Below are 17,972 nucleotides of genomic sequence, written 5' to 3'. Positions count from 1 at the left end.
ACTCATCAGTGACGCTCAGATCAAAACAGTTAAAAAGCCAAACAAATACGAAGTTGAAGAGCATGTCAGGAAAGTAGCTGTTTCTTCAGTTTTAGTTTGTAACCCGGATTTGTTTTTTTCTGAATCGATTAATGAATTTCGAACAGCGGTATACTACTGTTGCCTTTATTTATCTTATAGTTCATTTCTGTTTGTGTCAAGTTATCGTATGCTTTTTGTTGTTTCGTTGTTTTACTATTATAGTTGATATGTTTCCTTCGGTTTACGTTTGTTACCAAAATTTGTTTTCTCTCAATCGATTTATGACTTTCGAACAGCGGTAAACTACTGTTGCCTTTATTGAAAGTCTAAATTAAATTATTAGTAAAATATAAAATCTATCATTTACATCAAAAACATCAAAAATGTGGTGCACACTTTTAAAGAGCCTGCGGTCTGCACCACACTTTCTTTAAATCTCTTCATAATCAGAAAAAAAAATACAGTTATTCATTAAATAAACATCGAAAGTCTATTGACATAATAAGATCATAAATAATTAAACTAGGAAGTATTTAAAAGGTTAAACAACTCTTATCTCATACAAAGAGGGTTTTCCAAAGTTTTTAATAGATTTCTAATAGTCAATTTATTCTTCTGTCAACATGATAAACAAAACTTAATTGCTGTTTTTGCGATATAACTGAAGATTGTTTTATAAAACAAACGGACTAACACGAATTTCTGTGATAAATCATTTATTGAAATAGGAACTGAAGTACATATATCATGTTGTGTAAAGATTCGCATGGAATGCTGAGTTGTTAAACAAATATGTTCCTGATTTATTTATACTGTTTTATCATTATTCTGAGACCTAACTCTTGGCCCAATCGTATCTATTTTGCCAACATTCTCATTAACTATATTCCTATGTAACTAGCGCGCATGATTCAGATTGTAATTACAATTTTCTCAACTGACATGCTGTCTCTTTCCGGGACTTTCTGTTCGAAATTTTCCTCAGATATCGTACTTTTCTGTCTACATATCGCTGCAACAAAATATTTACGCTTTTGTATTACAGCTTTCTGCGATCATATTTATATTTTATTTTGTCTCCGAATATAGCTCTAAATTACATTCATTGTAAAGTGCTATGGCCAATTTCATATGTATTTTTATCGCTCTTTCTCAAAGTCAAAGAGTATGTAAAAACTAAACGGCGTTAAACACATCCGTCGGTAGTAGTCAACCAATCCGTGATCGTTACATAAAAAGTGCGAAGTGTCGACTGCATTCGTTCTTCCTCATTAACAATGTTTGAACAGTTTTTGCGTAAGAAGCTACTCCGGTCAATTACGTCTGCAAAGTATAAACATGCACGATCATTTCGTATCGATTGCGGGATCCAAACGCCTTATGAGTGGGCAGAAAAATGTAAATTTGACAATTGAAAAGTTAAAATCGTCACGTTTGTCATAAATTCTAGTTTAAAGTTTTTGTCAATACCGGAATGACTAACATATGAAGCAGAACTTCTAGTTTCGATAGTATCTTTAATATCAAGTGCACTTGAATTTTTGAAATTTGTTTTAAAAGGTGAGTTTTAACACACAATTGGTATGAACACAGTATTCATAACAGACAGTTATATAAGCATTGCCATTTGAACCTCGGTGTTTAATTGATAAATGTATCCAATTAAACTGTTCAGAAATCATTGGGTCCCGATTGATATTAATCGCGATTGGCTTTAACAATAAGGACAGTATCGTCTTTACTGTTTCTTAAAATGAAAAGTCAGTACACAGATCCTAAATGTCATGATTTTATTTTTGCACTGTTCCTGACTTTACTGTGTGAATTATATATAGATGAATATAGATGAAATTGTAGCAGCCGATAATTTAGGCTTTAAGAGTTGTTCAGTTCAAGACGACCGTTTCAGTAATAAAAATCGTTACAAGTTTGCAAGCTAACATGATTTTAAAAGGACAAAACTAATACCTGAAGCGTGCAGCTATGGTTTTTTTCCTGTAATACTGATGTACGTACTTATGTACCTGCATCTTGAGTATTTTATTAAACAAGTAAGTCATAACAAATGCAGTTCATCATGATAAATTATCTCTAAACGCAGAGATTTTAAAACTGTGCAGTCGCATGTGTGGAAGCTTCTTTGGTTTCTATTTTTATTGTTGTTTTTATTTCGTTCAATAGAAATGGTACCAATTCTACTATATGCGCATACCGATAATCAATCCCTTTATATTGAGGATTGAGGCCAAAATATCGGAAAGTCCTCAATCAAAAATACATCCTTTTAACTTTGAGTGAATTGGGAAGATAGAGGCGGCAGTACGTTAAAGTGTTCGTTTTGAATACAAAATAATACTTTTTGGGTGGAATCTTAAAAATAAAATAACAAAAAATTGGAGAAATCAAATTATGACGCATAAAATGCAATCTACCGCAAATATAGCGATATTCCAATACCAGTAGTTCAATGTGTGATACATTTGTAAGTCAGTGTTGCACCAAAGTGTTTAATGCTTAAACATAAAGTGTCCATGTGACATATATGTGTGCGATTACATTGGCTATACAGCACTGTATAGTTTAATGCGCCCGAAACTGGATTTACTTCTTTTACTTTTTTTATCAGGAACGACCAAAGCCGGATATTAGAAAGCCAATAACAACATCATTGATATTGTTATATTTATAAATCAACTGTTTACTAAATTTTGAATTTTTTGAAATACTAAGGCTTTTCTACCTCAGGCATAGATTACCTTAGCTGTATTTGGCAAAACTTTTAGGAATTTTGGTCCTCAATGCTCTTCAACTTCGTACTTTATTTGGCCTTTTTAACTTTTTTGGATTCGAGCGTCACTGTCTTTTGTAGACGAAACGCGCGTCTGGCGTATATATAAAATTTAGTCCTGATATATATCTATGATGAGTTTATTTATATATACCGAAACACGTCAAGAGCTATATAACCATAATGCACCTAAAGAATAGTAACCAAATCCATCTTTGGTCAATATGTCTTCAATCCCACTTCCTTAAACTAAACTAAAAATAAATGGACATATTGACATTTGTGACAAGATACACAATTTACACGTATTCCTGGGAGAAGATTAACTTCAGAGTAACGAATAAATATTAACTGATTCTCTTAAAATTTATTTTTGATATTCTGTTGTCATAGATTTGGGTCCATAACTGTGTGATCATTATCATCCTCAGATGAACCAAAACTTTTCCTGCTGTTTTCTCCGAGTATTCCAGGATCTCCATACGCTCCACCCTTCTCTATTTCTTTAGTTCTAAAGGATTCGTTACCTTCGTCGTATCCTCCTGTTCCGTCAAAACCAGTAAACAGTCCGTTATCTTGATCATAATGAGGTATGTCATTTACACCTAGAATATGTACATTCTGAACATGTCTGTCAGAATAGTCTTGGTTTCCTGTTTGGACTGAGCCTTTGTCTGATGTAGCTCCATCATCCAACTGTAAGACAGGAATGTGGTATGGTTCATGAAGATCTCCATGTTCTGGTGGAACCTTTGTATTTTTGTAATTTGTAAAATCTCTGTCATTCTCGTTTTCATAATCAAGTTTGCTACCTGTCATATCGTAATACGGTGTAGTACTATACATGTTGGTCTCTACAGAATTTGCATAATTAGAGTTATCCGTGTTCATATCTTTTCTAACATATGTGTGGCCGGTGCCCGAGTCTTCTAAATAATACGTCTGGTTACCAGATGAACTGGAACCTGAACATACTGCTACAGATCCTGTTCTTCCTCTCTGTACGCATGTACAATTTACAAAGGTTTCTCCATTTGTTTCTTTTGAAAAACCTATCTCTCCATAGACATAGCATTTCCCAGTAAGTCCTTTACATCCTGAAATTAAAAAATTAATTCAGAACTAAAAAAACGTTTACTAGTTTTTTGAAAATATATATAGGAATTCTCAATGAATCAAAATTCATGTCTTGAACCTTCAAAGTGTGAATTATAAAGACGGAAATCTGGTACAATACAATACTTTCTTTGATCATATAATCGACCTGTTCATCACCAACAGACAACATCATCTTATTGGTATAGTATATGGTGTATATTCATTCAAACCTGAACTAAGAATTGAAAAATTTTATTCGATTTTACAATGACAAATGCAATATAAACAAGATTGTTAGGGGAATTCAGTTAGAAAGAAGGATTTCATTTAAGAATGGTGATGACAATGTTTTTATGAAAGATTAACCTGAGATGTCATTTGTACCGTGGTGGATTTCAAATATTATCTCTAAACGCAGAGATTTTAAAACTGTGCAGTCGCATGTGTGAAAGCTACTTTGGTTTCTATTTTTATTGTTGTTTTTATTTCGTTCAATAGAAATGGTACCAATTCTACTATATGCACATACCGATAATTAATCCCTTTATATTGAGGATTGAGGCCAAAATATCGAAAAGTCCACAATCAAAAATACATCATTTACACTTTGAGTGAATTGGGAAGATAGAGGAGGCAGTACGTTAAAGTGTTCGTTTTGAATACAAAATAATACTTTTTGGGTGGAATGTTAAAAACAGAATAACAAAAAATTGGAGAAATCAAATTATGACGCATAAAATGCAATCTACCGCAAATATAGCGATATTCCAATACTAATAGTTCAATGTGTGATACATTTATAAGTCAGTGTTGCACCAAAGTGTTTAATGTTTAATAATAAAGTGTCCATGTGACATATATGTGTGCGATTACATTGCCATCAGATATTTCTAAAGGAAACGAGCAAGAACATTAATGATAAAAAATGAAAACAGCACTGTATAGTTTAATGCGCAATTGTGATAACAATGTTTTTATGAAAGATTAACCTGAGATGTCATTTGTACCGTGGTGGATTTCAAATATTATATAAGACTTACCGCCTCGTACAACCTCTCTCACTTCTTGATTACCCTCTTGATAACATTGCCTGTAGTAACAATGGTCATCACAGTAGTAACCTTCATAAGGGACACATTTGTTGCCACCAACTATACAACCTAAAAAGAGACACACATGTAAAATAATGAATTTTATTTAGATTAGTCAATTCAAGTCAAACTCGGTTATTACACATAATTATTGAAATCTTTCAGCAGTTTTTTTTTTTAGTTTTTATGTTGTGTATTGTGTACTGTTGTTTGTAATTTTGGTCTTGTTTTTTGCTATGGCATGTGTTAAGCCAAACATATCACCAGGCATCTTTACTTGGAAATCCAGATATTACTGTTCAGGATTTCTAATTGACAAAGTGGTAATCATTGGAGAGAAATCGTGCTCTTTTCTTGTCATTTGAATTTCCTAAAGTGTTTTTTTTTTCGTGTAATTTTGATATGATAAACATTGAGAAAGTAAAGTTCGTGTACATTTTCAGTGCACTGTGTGGTGTTGTAACAGAGTGTATTTTCGAAGTTCCGTACAACAAACAGCATTACATTAATTCCAACTCTTTATTGAGAAATGAAACGAAAGGTATAACAGTCCTGCTTTAACAAAATACTTGAAATTTGTCATGTTGATATGCCTTCTATATTTAGTTTCTGCACCATCCCGTAAACATTTTAACAAGGTGAGATAGATAAAAAGAATATGGAATACTCCAGTCATGTTCTATATAAAGGCAACAGTAGTATACCGCTGTTCGAAATTCATAAATCGATATAGAGAAAAAAATAATCCAGTTTACAAACTAAAACTGAGGGAAACGCATCAAATATAAGAGGAGAACTACGACACAACAGAAACACAACATTGAAATGTAACACACACAGAAACGAACTATAATATAACAATGGCCATTCTAAACATGAATAAAAATACTGGCTTGTTTACAATTGTGTTTAAACCATAGTCCTCCAGGCTTATGATTTTTTTTCAAGAATCAATGTTGAAGCATTGTATCTATACAACATATTCTCTTCATTGGAACAACTGTAAAGACAAAATCAGCTAACTTACCATATTGTTTAGATATTGTTGTAGCATTGCCATTACAATAATATTCCATACAGCTAGATTCATTTCTCCATGTGTCATACATATTGACACATCTATTACCAACGGGACATGCTGTAAGAGTAAAGTTGTGTGGTCATATATTTATTATCCAAAGTGTATGTTACATTAACAAATCTTCGTTATAATCACTTCTATATATAATAGCTATTATTTGTGAATTATACGCATGTTGTATTTTGCAAAAGGGTGTCATTTACGACTAAAAATCTAAAAGTATGATATTTTGCAAAAATTACGCAGCCAATGAGCTGCTAAAAGCTCGAGCTACATGAAACTTTAATTAAGACATTCCTAAGATTTGAAATTTATAGTTATATCATTTGAGTTATTTTGGTCAATAAAAGTTAACAAAAATTCAATCAGCATTTTCGAGACAGTCTGAGTTGTTCTGCATGATGGAGAAGGACATACATTTTTATTCTATTATTGTAGATATGGATTTATCTTTTTATACTAGAATCGTAGACATGTGTAAATGCTCTTTTGTTCCGAAGTTGGAAAGTTCCGGGCGGAAAGAACTAACTAGCCGAAAAGTTCCGGAGGAACTTATTAACTAGTTACTTTGTTCGTCCTCTGGTTTAAAAGTTCCACCGGAACAAAGTGACTAGTTGAAAAATTCCAACGGAACATATCAACTAGTAAGAAAGTTTCTTTTGGCCAAATTAGTCAAAACCGGAACTAACAAACTAGCTCAAAAGTTCCAACGGAACTTATCAACCAGGCAGAGAGTTTCATTTGGAGAATTAATGCAAAGTAAAAGCGCAACAATCATATTTGAACCTTTCAAAGGAAAACCAACATACTGATTTACAAAAGTCAAAAGGAACTTATCAACTAGCCACAAAGTTCCTCTTTGGCAAATAAGTCAAAACCGGAACTAACAAACTAGCCCAAAAGTTCCAACGGAACTTATCAACCAGTCACAAAGTTCCATTTGGAGAATTGATGCAAAGAGCCACATGAGGAGGGTGTTTTCTTCCCTCTCTTGAGGGAACTATGAATACTAAATTTGCATGATAATACAACTTGTTCCGTTTTATGTGAGCTATGTAATACAACTTAAATTTTGCTGGGGGAGTTTGTTCTTTCCCCTCAGTACATCAAAATTTAAATACATTTTCATTATTTCCCCAAAAGTTCTATGCCCCATTTTCATATTTGTCCCCAAAGAAACCCCTTTTAGTGCGTTTGGGTATTCATGTAAATTAATGATTTGCTCTTATATATACTGATACTCATTCCTCCCCCTCTTTCTACAAAAAGGACGAAATATGGTATATTCGGAACGATGTATCTAGTTGTTCTGTTCCGCCAGAACTATTAAACTAGCTACATTGTTCCGGGACTTTTCAACTAGCTACTTTTTTCCGGAACTTTTCGACTGCACTCGGAATAAAATAACTAGTTGAAAAATTCCACCGGAACAAAGTAACTGACGGAACATAGTAGCTGTTAATCATGGACCTACCTTGTTTGATAGTCTCCCATTTCACGTTCAACCTGTCTGTGGTTGTACATTCAAGAATAAAACAATTATGAACGACTGTCTCCTCAAACTTATAACACTTTCCTTGAAAGGTACATCCTGGAATTATATATGATATTTATGTAATACCATTACATACTGTATTACAGTTTCAAACGTGCATTTCAAGTTTATTTGTCAAGAAACTGTTTTCCATTTATTTTATTTCATATAAAACGACAAATGCATTTTGGGTACTGAACATCGAGAACGATCGAGATTAAAAGTTGGAAAACTAAAACTAATATATCCTTTATGATGCATAGAAATCTACAACACAATGATACATGTGTGTAAGTCGCACGGGTTAATAAATCCAATTGTGAACTTTCCATTTCTAAGTAGCAACATTCTTCCAATTGTGAACTTTCCAATTCTAAGTAGCAACATTCCAGCAACACCTGCATACGGGGTATATATCTCCCAATTGATACGATATTCCCGTGCTTGCATTTCCTATCATGTTTTTCTTGATAGAGGGTTGCTGCTCACAAGGAAGCTATTAAACCAAGAGTTCCAAATAGTGAAGTTGAAATCATCCCTTCGTAAATTTTACGGACGCCATCACGAGTTGGTTGACCGTAATGGAATAACCATATCACAAATGATATCGGATATGTTCCTTACGTCGTAACTACAATCCCCTTCCCTTTCCTGAATGTGACCTACCGAATTAGACTATTTACCGGATTTGTTACCACATAAGCAACACGACGGGTGCCGCATGTGGAGCAGGATCTGCTTACCCTTCCGGAGCACCTGAGATCACCCCTAGTTTTTGGTTGGGTTCGTGTTGTTTATTCTTTAGTTTTCTATGTTGTGTCATGTGTACTATTGTTTTTCTGTTTGTCTTTTTCATTTTTAGCCATGGCGTTGTCAGTTTGTTTTAGATTTATGAGTTTGACTGTCCCTTTGGTATCTTCCGTCCCTCTTTTAATACGGAGTTTGTTTTGTTGCTTAACGCGGTGAATTTTCTTGAAATTGTTATCAACATTTTTATTCCTCTCCTACTTTCAAGAGCATACTTAAAATACAAAGGTTTACATTTATGTAATGCATAACATTATCAGTCTGATTAATTCAAATGATGTTTTACATCTAATTTGATAAATAATAGAGTTTATTTTGTTCTCCTGAAGGAGAAGGGTTTGCATAACTTAGACATATAATCTTAAAGTGATATTCTCTAATTTTTTTGCTATTTTCCTGACCGGTGTGAGAAAATTATTTCTCCTCACTAGTGAAAAATCTGTTCTCAGCAAATGATTTGCTGAAATCTAATTGTGACGTTAAATTTTCTTTTTTTTCTTCTGAATTTTCTTATTGTGACGTCATGAAAAAAGGCGACCATGCCTGATGACGTCACATCAAAAGTACAAAACTTTCCTCAAATCTTTAAAAGGAAGGATAAAAATCATAAGAGAAACAGATTCCACCACTGCAACTTGTATATTACGATATTTATCCACTCTCAACAGAGGTGAGGAATGTGATGTTATACCTGGTACAGAGGTGATAGCAGTCAGAGTTTCTCCATCATCTCCAGGAACTAGATCACAGTAATGTTCTGTACAATTACCACCAGGCCACGAGGCACCATTCTTATAACATTTACCATTGAACTTGCAACATTCACAATCTGGAAAACATATGTAAAGATATATAAGTATGCGTTGGATTGGTTTTTTTTTCAGAAACAAGTACCAGTGTAATAAGATGGTCGCCAGTTTTTTTTTTTGGTTTTTTTTGCTTTGTTTTTTTGTTTGGTATTTGAAAGTGAGAAATGTGTCAAATAAACTCCTGAGGTAGAAAATCGTTAGTATTTCAAAAGTTCTATGTTTTGGAAACAGTTAATTTATAGTTTTTACCATATCAATGATAATTCATGTCAACACAGAAGTGCTGACTACTGAGCTGGTGATACTCTCGGGGAATAAAAACTCCACAAGCTGTGGCATCGACCCAGTGGTCGTAAAAAACTCATCATAGACACCAGGACTGAAATATTATATTTGCACCAGACGCGCGCTTTGTCTACAAAAGACTCATCAGTGACGCTGGAATCAAAAAATGTTAAAAATGCAAAACAAGGTACGAAGTTGAAGAGCATTGTTGACCAAAAAATTCAATAAAGTTTTGCCAAATACAGCTACGGTAATCTTTCATGAAGTCGAGACCGTAACTCGACCAAAGATCTTAAATTGGCGTGCTATACAAGTAATAAGAAAAGATAACTAAACAAATTATATACGGGCCTTTGATGTTCATACAAATGCATTATAATGATTTGACCATTTTCATTCGTGCTTTTAGCTATAGGTTTTCTTTTTATTACACATACAACAAAGTAGTATGTTTTCGTATTGTGTGTAAACGCCTTCAGCACTTATTATAGACTTACTAGGTACTTTTCCTATTTTCTCTATCCTTGCAGTTTTAACATAGATTTGATCTTCCTCGATACATTTATACTGGTCACAATCATACTCCCAGACTTCTTCTGGTGCTTTACATTCTTCTTCATGTGATAAACACCCTGAAAAATCATAATGTGCATATCATAAGTTAGTTGATCTTTTCCTTCTTTTACTATTTCGGGTTCATATCTCCATCCATAAAATACACATAGTTAGAGACCTGTATACAACTTTACATATCACTGTCACAGTACTTAAGAAGATCAACCAAGGTTAGTGGTTATATATTTTTCTCTTTGGCTATTTTCTAAAATTCCACCAATCTGAACTTTAATTCACATTTTTGTGGATTAATATGTGTACTTTAAGGTTTTAGGTAACGTTATGGTGTATTTCCGAAAATTCTTAAAAGCTTAATGATGACTCCTAATTAATTTTGATAGATTTTGGCAAACTTTTAGTAATTATTTTAAAAATGCAAAGAAGAGATTCTCAACTAAAACCAAAATTCTTGTGGAAGTTATCTGATATATATATCCTTTCAGTTACATCTAACTGTATTTTTGCACCTTATGTCCTTCTAGGCAAATGTTTTTTTTTAAAGGTAAAAAAATTGTATTATTATAGTATTTAATGGCAATATGTAGCGCATAATGACAATTTTGAATCAATGAATCAATGAATGTATGGACAAAATTAAGATATGACTTTCCCCATGAACCATCTCCTAAACAAGAAAGATTAATCGTAGGCGCTTACCACAAAAAGGCCAATGATTATTTTTTTTGGAGAGATAAAAAACCGTATTCAAAGTATTTATTATCGCATACTAGAATATGTGTGTTTAATTATATGCTATCTCGGTTTTGTCAGTACTTACATGCTTGGCCATCAACAACATAGAAATGTACTTTCCTCCCATTACGATAATCTTCAAAGTACGTACAAGTTCTGGAGGAACATCCTTCTTTCCATCTCTCCCCTGGCATGTGACATTTTTCTATTTCTGGATTATTAGGATCTTTGTATATACACCCTACGTAAGACAACGATATTTTGTTTTATTCTTTCATAATTGTATTTTTTACAGGTCCATTTTTTACATAAATATTGTCGTCAGTTTTCTCGTTTGAATAGTTTTAGAAAAAAATGTCATAGTATCAAAACGGTTGCAAAGAATTTGGTAACTTTTTCCCTATTTTTATATTTAAAACTAATGTGTGTTTCAGCAAACTTTTACGTCATACTTTGTTGAGCTGTTTCAGTAATATCTACCTATTATCCGTAATGTATCCTTAGTTGTCTAAGGGACGTTTAACAAACCTATGTAATTTGTTTGCACGAGTCCATTGACACATTTGAACTGTTTACAGGGTAGTAGAGGGTCTGTCCATGTTTCTTTGTGCTTATGTCCATGGAATATACAGTCCGCTGAAATAAAAAAAAAATATGGTTTATAATACAATGCTATGAAACAAAATTTAATGAATCGATTAGATTTCACATTTGTTTTTATAACACGAAAGCATTTTTGACATTTTCCATTTTATACACAATAATTTCATTCTAAGGATTTTTTTTTATTAATCCAATTATTTTCAGATGAACATGTCTTTCATAATATAATGATGTCACTCGCATTTCCAAACAAATCTTTAATACCTATACATATATATTTGTTCTTAATCCTTGTAACGATGCTCATAAATCTGGGTTTTTTGACTTTCGTGTCGTTAAAATGGCACAATAAACTTAGTATTGACAGTTTGAATTACACGTTAATCGTTCCTCGTAAAATGATAAGGTTTCGCAATTGAACCGAACACCTAATTATAAATGAGAAATTTCAAAATAAAAATGTCTAAGTGACTGTTCAAATCCTCAATTATAGGGATGCTAAAATAATTTAAAACAGATAAGTTCATAATCAATCCGATCAACATTTGCTTCCAAAAACAAAGATGAAGGCTTAAACTATGTTGGCTGTTTTAGTATTTACAAAACAGATATATAGTAAAGCAGCCAAAGTGTTGTCAGATCCTTTTATGAAAGGCTTGAACACGTTATCTGTAAATGAAAAGAATAATACAATATTTGAATAGTCACTACATTTCATTTTTGTGTTTAATAATCTTCATTTTCGTAAATGCTTTTTGAACATTTGATATGCAGAGTACCCTCTTATTTGTATATATGGAATTTCCGGAAAATACAAATATACACCAGCACATTCACAAATGGAACCACACAATTTTAGTATAATTGATTTCCAGATGAGCAATCGCCCTGAATTATCTAGACCCTATTATGATTGGCCACATTTTCCCTACAGGTGTTGCTTTGCAGCTCTTATTTCAGCAATATAAATGTGTCTGTTGTCTGGTAATTAAACACAGACCAAACATCTGTTATACAGTAGGGGCAACGTTGTTTAATCGAGAGAAACATTTTTTAACTCTGTTAAAAAACTAGCTTGCTGGTACAGCAAAAGTTAGAAACTCATTGGCAATTAATTTTGTCGCTAATTTATCATGCAAACATTTTATTTATAGTTCGAAACATTTATGTTGAATTCTCCAGGAATAAAGAATCATACTATTTATTGAATAAAAAAGTCCCCAACAAAAGTTGAATCATCGCTGCCATAAATGTCAAATGCAAATGTAAACATACCTTTCGGAACTTTGGGTTTCTTAAGTCTGTAAGCTGACAGCGCTTCACTGTATAAAACAATCAAACAGATTATAGTCCATAAAATCATTTTAATTTCAAAATGGAGTGCTAAAATTTTAGATAGACTGCAAAGTGTCCCCACACTGAACAAACACTTTTTAACACTGTTTTCGTCATCAGATACTATTTGGACTTACAGATTACGATACAAAGCTACTTTAAAGACATTGGCTCCTTTATTACACATGAAGGGAGAAATTAGATAAAAAATGAAAAATGACAATAAAAGTTAAAGAAACCAGAAAAAGTAAACAGCTGTGTGGATAACAAGGCTATTACGCTGCAACCCAGGCAAAAACAAATTAGGATTATCTTTATTTTATGATAGGAAACAGCTTACTATAACATACCGTGATATAGTTCAGAACGTTCTTAATGACGTCGGATTGATGAAATTGATTTGTTTTTATCCTTTTTACATGCGACTGATATATATGGAGTACCAGTGATTTGTTTTAAATTGTGTATTTAATGGTATTGGTTGTTATAAAGGATGTATTTGGTGTATATGACATTAATTATAACGCTTCCCACACAAAAATATGTTTTTAGGATATAACTGAAAATGAAAAAAAAAAACAGTTAAAGAATAAGAGTAATAATAACAGATGATATATTTTTATAATATGGTTTTGCTTACTCGCCTGTATAAAAACTACAGAGGTATTCCGTGCGAGTTCATTTGACAGTCAGTTTGACGTCAACAACTATCAGATGGGGGGAACTGCCAATTGTATACTTAGTAGAATACATTTTGTAATACGCATGATTCATGATTGTGTTATGACATTATTGTTGCACTAAAAATGTCATTATTCTTCAATCCATTAGTATGTTTTTCAATGCCTTCAAGTATTGACAGTTAGAACTTATTTCTTTATATGTATTATGCAAAATATCAAAGCATGGAAGCACAGTCTGTAAATGTAGCTGCAATGTCATTCAATATTTTGGGTGACGAATAGTGTATCTTATGTAATGTATTCACTGTATAAATAAAATTCAGAGTTAATCATTTAAAATCCATTTTAAAAAAACTCTATGACAACAGAGATTTCAGAAATTATGCTTTGATTTTATTTTTACAGGCTCAAGTAGCAAATAATGATTTATTGATGCATATAAAAGGAGATGTGGTATGAGTGTCAATGAGAAATATTGAAAGATCGCTACATATGTAACTAGCACAAAAAAAAAGTAACGAAAAATATTAACCATTTGCTTGATCTATACTTTATGGGGAACAACATATTAAAGCCATTTAAGGACAATAAGTAGTCAGTTGATGATGTCTACCTCTTTATTTACTCTATTGCTTAACATGGTTTGTTAATATTTGTTTGTGTCTCTCAACCTATCTAAGATTTCAAAATAATGGCAAACAATAGCGCCAATATTGGTCTAATACTATCAATATGTATTTGGTGTATTTGATATAAGTTATAACGGTTCCAACACAAAAATATGTTTAATGGTTTTAAATGAAAATGGGGAAAACACTGTTAAAGAGTTGAGAGTTATAATAACAGATGATATATTTTTAAAATATAGTTTTGCTTACTCGCCTGTATAAAACTACAGAGGTATTCCGTGCGAGTTCATTTGACAATCATTTGGACGTCAACAAATATACAATAGGGACAAATTCATATTAGAGTACAATACATTAATATTTTATAAGCATGATTCATGATTATGTTAAGAGATTATTGTTGCACTGTATAAATGTCATTATTCTTCAATCCATTGGTACTTTTTTTTCAATGCCATCAAGTATTCATATTTATGACTTATTTCTTTATCTGTATTATGCAATAGTAAAATTTACTATTGCATACATGATACAATAGTAAATACTATTACATAATAGCTTCATACAAAATGTACTTCGGTCAACGCTTTTACACCCAATGAATTTATTTACACAAAAAATCATTCAATTTTTAAATAGATGTTAATAAACTGTTATCGTAGAGATATGTCTCACTTTTTTGTAATTTCGATAATGCAAATGTTGAAACTGAAATATCAACACTATAACATGTAAGGTTTGCAAATATTCAAGGTCAATGAACCATGACTGCGGGTCGGGTTAAAATAATCTCCATGGAAATGAGATGTGCCAATGCTAATACAACTGCATGCCAATTATCATTGACCTACCACTAGTGGTTCCCCATAAACCAATCTTACCACAAGCTAATACATGTGAACTTAAGCAAAAATTTCAAAGTCAATTGACCATGACTGAGGGGGCAGGGCCAAATAATCGCCATAAAAATGAGATATGCCAATGATTATACAACTTCATACAAAATATCATTTACTAATCAATATTGGTGCCCCATAAACTGACCTTATCACAAACTAATACATGAATACTAATCAAGTTTCAAATTCAATAGACCATGACTGAGATGCGGGGACAAATAATTTCCTGGGAAATGAGATATGCCAATGCTTATATAACTACATACCAATTATCATAACTTACCAAAAGTGGTTCCTCATAAACTGACCTAATCACAAGCTAATACATGTAAACTAAGAAAAGACTTAAAGTTTCAAAGTCAATAGATAAAGGCAACAGTAGTATACCGCTGTTCAAAACTCATAAATCCATGGACAAAAAAAACAAAATCGGGGTAACAAATAGACCACAACTGAGGGGGTGGGGCCGAATAATCTCCATGGTAATGAGATGTGCCAATACTTATACAACTGCATACCAAATATCTTTGACTTACCAATAGTGGTTCACCATAAACTAGACCTAATCACAAACTAAAACATTGTTGACGCCGCCGCCGAAACAGCATACCTATGTCTCGCTTTTTGACTCCGTCAAGCGAGACAAAAATTGTCTTGCTAACAATTTACGTAAACGGTTTTTCTTATCTCATTTAGCACTCATGGAGTTAAAAACTAGAATTGGAACTTTCCGAATAACGTTTTTTCTTCGTTTTTCACTTGTCCCTTAATCGTGGTTGAATTCCTTTTAAAGTGTAGAACAATTAGCAACAAAGAAGCTAGGAATTGGATTGGCAAGATACTATTCAATGCAATTGCAAGGAAAAATTCAAATGTATCCGCAGATTGATTATATTTATTGAATTCCATACCAAATTATAAGCCTGGTACCTTTGGTAACTATTTACACCACAGCTGGTGGACGTTTCGTTCCCGAGGGTATAGTCAACACTAGAATGTCAATTACATGGTCATTTTTTTTATAAATTTACTGTTTGCAAAAGTGTTAATTATTCGAAATACCAAAGGATTTTCTTATCCCAGGAAAAGATTACCTTGGTCGTATTTGGAATAACTTTTTTGGATTTTTAGTTTACAATGCTGTTCCAACTTTATACTTGTTTGGCTTTTAACTTTTTTTTATCTGAGCGTCATTGACGAGTCACGAAACGCGTCTTGTGTAACAAATTATAAGCCTGGTACCTTTAAAAAGATATACCATATATAAAATATAATAAGCTATAGCTTATGGTATTTGAGCAATAAACCATATTAATGAGGTCATGATCCAAGGAACACTGCCAAACAACAGGAACACCATGCCATCATTACGTATACTAAATAAAACATCAGTGAAATTTTGCATTGACCAATTAACCATAAAATGAGGCAAGGAAGATGCATTCAGCCAAAACAATGTGTACACCTAAGGAGCATTCCTGTCATCAAATAAAGTAGTCCTATTGATTTCAGTAACTGAGAAAAAGACCAAACCAGAACAAACTTAGCACTATCAAATGCGAAATGAAAAGGGGGTCAAGGTAAGATGAAAACTACCAGGCAAATATGCTCATCTTATAATCATTATTTACACCAAATACAACTGCAATGTTGCTTATAGAATCTGAGAAACAGACCAAACCACAAAAATAACATTGAACAATGAACCATGCAAATGGGGTCCGGGTTAGTAACACATGCCGGTTAGACATTTACATCTTACAATCATTCCACACACCAAATATAGTTAACCTATTGATTAAAATATCTGAGGTATGGACTTTACCACAAAAACTTAGTCTTGATAACGGATCTATGAGATGAGGTCCAGGTCAGGTAAACACTGTCTGACAGACATGTAAACCTTGAAAGAATCCTAATTAGCAAATATTGTAATTGTATAACTCATAATAAGTGAGTAATTCTCATTGGGGGAAAAACTTTGAAAAAAATATTAAAGCCGTTGCTTAACCGGGAAAATGAGGTAAAGGACAATGGACATATCACAGTTGAAAATCTGTAACATAAGGCATCTTCATTTTCGACTTTCTTGGCAGGGGGCGACAAAATGTCATTAAAGAGATTAAAGAGCAGTCTAATTTCCACAAGGAGATGAAAACTGACAGTACATGTATGTAGATCTTGATATCTTAAACATGGTTTGCCCTTTCGCATCTTCTATATATATATACTGGTAAGTGATATAATTCTGAGAGAAGATTTTTGTAAAAGTTAATTGACAACGAAAAATGGTTGACGCCAAATGATGGAAAAAGCTTATAATAATTACCCAAATCAAACATGTATTCCTTAATAACAGGTATTCATTGTCTATCAAATATATGAATAAAACAGAATATGCAGGGGGAGATGAAAAGTATGGTAAACAGAAAAGACCATTAAACGTTTTTAAAAATGCTGCATTATGCAATGTCAAGCTCTTTATCACGCTAGAAGGTCAATTTGTGGATAAAATTCCATCTGATCAAACCTGTAATTGTTAATAATAACATAAACTTGCCATCAATACCGAATTCCACAAAGGAAAAAAACATGAAAACCATTGAGTTAATCATACAATTAAAGATACCTACTACAACATAATTTGACTTATTACCATAAAGGGTCATAACTATTGAATGGTTAATATCAAGACAGGAAAAACCTGTACTTGACATTTATTGTATGTTCTATAACATTGGGTTCATTTTTCTATAGATATAGTTAAATTGAACTTCAATTCTAGAAAGCAAACTCTGTGGACTGACATGTTCATCACTTAACACCTAATTTCAAGGCAGGGGATTAAAGGTGAATGCTTTTCATCTTATATGATATCCAATGTATCCATTAAGAATAAGAAACAATTTGTATAGTCATTCAATTTTTCTCTATGCTATTCCTTAACACAATTTACTATACTCAACTTCAGTTGGAATGCCCGATTCATACCGTATGTATG

General features: G+C 32.6%; 1 protein-coding gene across 1 annotated transcript; it reads right to left on the bottom strand.

Moving 5' to 3' along the window:
- Window positions 1-3,156: 3,156 nt before the first annotated feature.
- Window positions 3,157-12,941, bottom strand: LOC139523156 (uncharacterized). Its single transcript, XM_071316960.1, has 9 exons — window positions 12,701-12,941; window positions 11,351-11,458; window positions 10,908-11,063; window positions 10,012-10,146; window positions 9,112-9,249; window positions 7,554-7,670; window positions 6,026-6,136; window positions 4,948-5,067; window positions 3,157-3,906 (listed from the first exon to the last, which is right to left on the bottom strand). The coding sequence occupies exons 1-9, from the start codon at window positions 12,786-12,788 to the stop codon at window positions 3,197-3,199; spliced, it is 1,683 nt and encodes a 560-aa protein (XP_071173061.1). The 5' UTR covers window positions 12,789-12,941; the 3' UTR covers window positions 3,157-3,196.
- Between the last annotated feature and the right edge of the window lie 5,031 nt (window positions 12,942-17,972).

Source organism: Mytilus edulis, chromosome 5 (genome assembly GCF_963676685.1).
Source record: "Mytilus edulis chromosome 5, xbMytEdul2.2, whole genome shotgun sequence".
NCBI classification, from domain to species: Eukaryota; Metazoa; Mollusca; class Bivalvia; order Mytilida; family Mytilidae; genus Mytilus; species Mytilus edulis.
The sequence above is the reverse complement of the archived record's forward strand: the minus strand, read 5'-3'. Positions and strand labels throughout refer to the sequence as shown.